Source organism: Lagopus leucura, unplaced genomic scaffold (assembly GCF_019238085.1).
Source record: "Lagopus leucura isolate 7727_CA_CO unplaced genomic scaffold, USGS_WTPT01 59634-0_obj-0_obj, whole genome shotgun sequence".
Classification (NCBI taxonomy): domain Eukaryota; kingdom Metazoa; phylum Chordata; class Aves; order Galliformes; family Phasianidae; genus Lagopus; species Lagopus leucura.
In genome coordinates, this window is record NW_024966045.1 from 1 (window position 1) to 5,496 (window position 5,496).

Here is a 5,496-nt window from a genome sequence, read left to right on the forward strand (position 1 = left end):
GTATTTTGGATACTTCCGTCTCATTTTGTTTGATTTTGTTGGATTCAGTAAATTCAGCTCCTCCTCAGACAGTTGCCGTTGATTCTGTTTTTGTTGTTGGTTGTTCTTTTTTGTTGTCAGACACACGTGTTGTCTCCCTTCCCCCTCTCCTGGAGCGCACGGCCCGCATCATGCCTTGCCTTGTTAGTCACAGAGCCGGGGCCGGATGTGCCGCGCTGTTAGAAGGTAGGGTAATTTTTGTTGCCACTCTCTTTCGTCCCCTGGGTTTGTGCCCCTGTCACGGGCTCAGATCTGGAGACTCCTCCATGAAAGGTAAACCAAGTGGCTTTCCCTTAGCTTCACCGTCAGGGGCTGGATTGCCGTGGAGCCTGAACTGATACACACAGGTATAGTCCGGGTGGCCCCAGTTGCTCAGCACTCGCAGCTTGATGTAATTGATGAACCCGGAGTGCTCGTTCTGCAATGAGAAAAAGAAATGAACTGTGTTTTCCTCTCTCCTCTTTGGCCACTGACAATGCAGGAGTGACACACTCACGCAACATCCTACTTCAGGCTGCCTTGCTAGGTCTTCTGGCACGCTGATAAGCTGCCATAGCGCAATCAAGACATTTCTTACCCTGCTCCACCTCTTTGGCCACGTGAGTTTTAAAGAAATAAACAGCTACCAAAAGCTGCAGCAAATACACTGCCAAGTTCTTTGCACTTGCTTTGAGTGTGTGTTCTTGCACAGAACAACACAGGGGTCGTAACTCTCATTGCTTTCTCTAGAATGTCACCCATCAGAATGGCCTCCCTGATGCTGCCCGTTACCGGCAACAACAAAATCCCTGGAAAGCCACACATCCCCAGTGTGAAAGTAGCCTGCCAGTACTGCACCCTACGTGAGGCAGCCGCTTGTGTGCAATTGGAAGCCACCTGGTCATGGCAATTTCTGCTGCAAGTGTAGCTGGAGCTTAGCGGTGCTATAAGCTGAAGCAGCTCTGCAGCTTAAAAGCCAGAAGGAAACAGAAACAGCCCAGCGGTCCGGGCATATGCAGGCAGTATAGAGGCAGCAGCAGAAATGCACGAGGGCCCCCATACGCCTCAGGCTTGGAAGCTTTTCCCCAGCCAACCGCGGTTCCCCTCTCCCACGCTTCACGTCCCTCTTTGTGTCCTTACCTGCAGCTGGAAGGTCTGACTGGGATCCTGGCCTGGCGTGAAGGTGAACTCTCCTAGCAAAGTTCCTTCCTCGTCACCTTCTTCCTGCAGGCCCTACAGGAAGACAGGGGTGGAGAAAACAGAACAGTGGGATGCGCTGCTGGAAGAGGATCACAAAGCCCCACAGGGCTTTCTGAAGCAAAGGTGGTCTAGGACCATCCACTGTGCCACTTCCCTTTCCCTCTGCCTCTCAAACTACCAACTCGCCCCAAGAGCGGGAAACCTTCTTTGCTGTGCTACCTTGGACAAAAAAGGAACGCTGTGGAAATGGAGCAACTCTGAGGAGCTTGTTACTCGCCCTGTGCAGGGAAGAACTGCACGCAGCAGCCCTCTTGGATCTGCAACCACCCTCCACGTCAAACGCTACGCAAAACTACCGCCACAACCCAGAGGAATCACTTACATAGACAGCAAAGTCCTTAGGAGCACTGGAGGTGCTGTCTGCATGGTAGGCCGTTGCTGGAACTCCATGGTTTAATGTAACTGCCGTGGGAAAGATGGCCCTGGGCAACTTGATGAAGACGTGCCCTTGGCTTCCTGGGAAGGGCCAGCAGTTACCTGGCTGATTGTCAGGCTGAAAAGAGAAGAAGAAACAGCGTTCATGTGCAAAAGAGCATCCTGGCTGAAATTCCTGCTGCAGCATCAGGGGCTCTGCAGGTGCACTGGCCCATCAGCTCTGCTCCAAAGCACAGGCATACGGGCATGGCGGTGAGCTGGGTGCACAACCTGCAGAAGCTCTTGGGCTCCTTCTTTTGTGGGGCAGCTTGCAAAAAATAAAAAAGAGGGGCTGCTGTGGCTGAAAGGCACCTGCCCGGGGCAAAGAAGGGCCCACCTGCACGAGCCTTTCCTGCAAGGGGAAGCAATCGCTCCCTCTCATCCAGTCCCACCCCCTTCCCCCGGCACCAGCCAGGGCTCCGACTTGTGCAGGTAGCTCAGGAGCAGTGCCAGGATGGGCTGGCAAACACAACATGGGGCCCTCCTGCAGTGCACGCCCTCCGTGCCCTCTGGGGCTCATTAAGAGCCCCAGCGTTCTCGCAGCCCAGATCTCTCATGGCACCTTATGGGTTCCCCTTCAGTGCCGGCCAGACAGCTCCACAATGGCTGGGAAGACAAGCAAGCTAGCCTGGCAGAAGCTTCCACAGAGGACCTGGGGCAGTCTGGCAGAAGAAATTCTCTGCTGGGATACACAAGAGGGGAGTAGGTCCTCGCAAGAAGGGGTGAAGACAAGGGTAAAGGCAACCCTCAGCAGGGCGTTTGGCCCCCCTCTGCCCCGCACCATTCTTCCTCTGTTTCACACTGTTCTTACCTCAAGAATAATCTCAGGAGGCCTCATATATGGTGTCACCAGCAACGAGTGCCAGAAGACTTTCCCGCTTCCAATCCAGGAGGGAGAAGTCTTGGAACGAACGATAGCGGCGCCTGCAAATAAAAACACGGGCACAGTGGTCAAGCAAGGCCAGGAGGAACCAAGGGCTGCTGACTCTGTTTTCCACATGAACAGCTGCACAGAAATGCCGGCTGCCTTTGCACTGTCCTCTTCAAAAGAGTTTCAAAGGCAGCCATACATCCCCAACAGTGATATTCCCCTCGTTCTCACTTGCTGTATCCCTCTGCAACACAATGCAGGGACTCGCTCAGCTATCCTAAGGGGCCACATAAACTGACAGCCAGCTGAGCAGTCACGTGAGAAACAACACCAAGTAGGAGTAGCGCTTTTCAGATGTGCTCCAGCCCGCTGAAGGCTCTCTCAGCAAGCACATTCTCAGGGCACAAGGTGGCCATTCACTCCTCACCCCTTCTCCCCTACCCTGCCCAAATGCCCGTCCTGTCAAACTGGACAAGACGCCCTTTGGAACCACCATCTGTGGTCTGGTTGTTTCTACAGCTTAACGGCAGCACCTGAAGTTTTGCTGGCATAATTACGCATCTGGAATGGGCTTTCTTCCAGCTTCTCCAGGACTTGATTGATCATCTCTTGAACAGCCTGGGAAGAAAGACAAAGGAGAGCGCTCATCAGAAGGAAAAGAAAAGGGAAAAGAGTTGCCTCCCAGCTCCCCTACAAAGCCTGCCAAAGCAAACTCGGCTGCTCCACTTGGATGTAATTCACACTGCCTGGGAGTTGCCTGCGAACCTCCAGAGCTCTACTATGACCATCTGGCACGGGAACAGAGAGGCTGCTCACTCCAGCGCACTGGACACGGATGCGGCACGAATGGGCTTTTCCTGTCGAGATGCCCCATGACAGGCAGGCTGCGCTGACAGTCCTGCTGGCCAGGAGATGGGGCTCGAGTCAGGCACGAGGCAGGGATTGCCCAGAGGTCACCACAACTGCTGCAGGCCAGCCACACACAGAGAGTTAACTTAAAGCAGAAGACAGAGCTTGCCTACTGCAATGGGGAAGAAAGGCAAAACGCAGAAGGAACTAAAGCCTGCCAAGCCTCGGGCTAACATGGCCTTTGAGATTCCCATCACGGGAATCACCGTCAGCTCAGGCTTCGGGCAGACCTGGGGCCATGCGAGCTCAAGCCACCAAAAGAGACGGTATCCACAGAGCAAGGGCTCTGAAACCAGAACAGCCTTCAGACTGGATGCCCCACGGGGAGGCTGAAACACAGCGTCTCCTGTGCATCTGCACAGGCCCCAGGCACCCAGGACAGCCAGGCTCAACTCAGGGTGCTGGCTTACAGGTCTTCCAGGGGAACCTGCCACCTCATGCACAGCAGCAGGTGCAGGGAAGGACTGACAGAGAGCAAGAAACAACTAAAAGGCATCTGAAATTCCCATCAGAGCTCATTCCTTTCCCCCACAAGAGCTCCGGAGCAACAGAGAAAGGACCGATGGTGATGCACCAGCATTTCTTCCTGCTGGACAAGCCTTTTAGCTGTCTGTGACAGGGAACACTAGCGAGGTATAATGCCACAGTGGGGAAAGAACTCTCTCAGCAGAGCTTTTTGCAATGTCCTCTTACCTCGCCGGTAAAGCCTGGAAGCTCATTTCTCTTCAGGGCCTCGTGGAGAGCACGCAGGGTGATGTCCTTTGCTCCCCATTGCAGGAAACGAAGCTGCTGCTGGATCTTGTCGAGCTCTTGTTCCACCCTCAGCATTTCCAGACCATCACCCACCAGCCTAGAGACAGCAGGTAATTAATGGAGAGCGCGCACACAGCTGTCTTCTCACAAGCCGTGAGATGTGAGGCAGAGAACGAGCCTCACTCCGCGTGACGACAGGGTAACCGAGGTTTAATAGAGAGTTGACAATACTGGTTGGCAAGCTCCAAGAGCTCCTGACCGAGAAGCTGCTTCCTGGCTTCCTGGCTAACTTTGGGGGAACTAACGGACATGGAGAGATAGCAGCTCGAATGGGGAAGGGGAGAAACTCGGGGCACTGGTCACAGAAGTTGGACTCAGGTAACAAGTGGTCATGGACAAGGGGCAGAGCTCCTCTAGAGAAGAGTCCAGCCAAAGGGAGATTCTTTTCTTACCATGAAGTCTTTTTTTCCACTGCCCTTGAGCCTCCAGCAAGACTTCCAACGCAGTAAACACCTGCCAGGAATTCCACAAAGCTCTCAATAAATCATCTCTATAAATGTTCTGCCTTGGGCTGCCCACTCCCCTATCCCTGGGCAGAACAAATTGTTGGAGGCTTCCGAAAGAAGCATCCTCAAATCAGAGCTCTACTGAGACTCACCGAAAGACACCACAGCCACGGTGAACAGCAGCAGGGAAACTGTCTTCCGAGCCTTAGGTTGCCTACAAAGAAGGAGAAGCGTGGTGAAGAATGGTGAAGCAGGCTGTATCTGTACAGTGCAGAAGACGACTACGGAGCAACAGATGTTTAAAACTTGGGAAGGAACCATATCCTTACCAGTCCCCACGCCTGCCTTGCTGTCGTTTCGCCATTTCTCCGAAGCACAGCGACAAAAGACGCAGCTCGAAGCACAGCGACAAAAGACGCAGCTCGAAGCACAAGCCACAAAAGACGCGGCTCGAAGCACAAGCCACAAAAGATGCAGCTCGAAGCACAAGCCACAAAAGACGCAGCTCGAAGCACAAGCCACAAAAGACGCAGCTCGAAGCACAAGCCACAAAAGACGCAGCTCGCAAGGAGTGAGCCAAACCCTGTCCAACAGCTATGCCGTCAGGACTGAGAGTGGCCAAGGGCGGGGACAAGCTGCCTCAGTGCTGAGGGCCCTTTGTGACTTCACAATGGCCAGTGATGTCACCGCAGAGCAGCCAGCGCCATGTTTTGAGGGACAGGGAACAGGCTTTGCACCTCCTGCCTGCAGGGGAAAAGATCCTAC

General features: G+C 53.9%; 1 protein-coding gene across 1 annotated transcript; it reads right to left on the bottom strand.

Annotated features, from left to right (window-relative positions):
• Positions 1-6: 6 nt before the first annotated feature.
• Positions 7-5,095, bottom strand: LOC122192399 (SUN domain-containing protein 3-like). The gene is made up of 9 exons (XM_042892941.1): positions 5,061-5,095; positions 4,884-4,945; positions 4,678-4,738; positions 4,166-4,322; positions 3,097-3,181; positions 2,504-2,616; positions 1,601-1,771; positions 1,159-1,251; positions 7-457 (listed from the first exon to the last, which is right to left on the bottom strand). Exons 1-9 carry the CDS (start codon positions 5,093-5,095, stop codon positions 278-280), a joined length of 957 nt encoding a protein of 318 aa, XP_042748875.1. The 3' UTR covers positions 7-277.
• Positions 5,096-5,496: the final 401 nt, after the last annotated feature.

Excerpts from the sequence above, each read along its gene's own strand:
- LOC122192399 (XM_042892941.1), bottom strand. The coding sequence starts at position 5,095 with ATGGCGAAACGACAGCAAGGCAGGCGTGGGGACTG. Across the intron at positions 4,739-4,883 it reads CGTGGCTGTGGTGTCTTTCG|GTGTTTACTGCGTTGGAAGT; the intron begins GTGAGTCTCAGT and ends AATTCCTGGCAG. Across the intron at positions 2,617-3,096 it reads TTATGCCAGCAAAACTTCAG|GCGCCGCTATCGTTCGTTCC; the intron begins GTGCTGCCGTTA and ends TTTTATTTGCAG.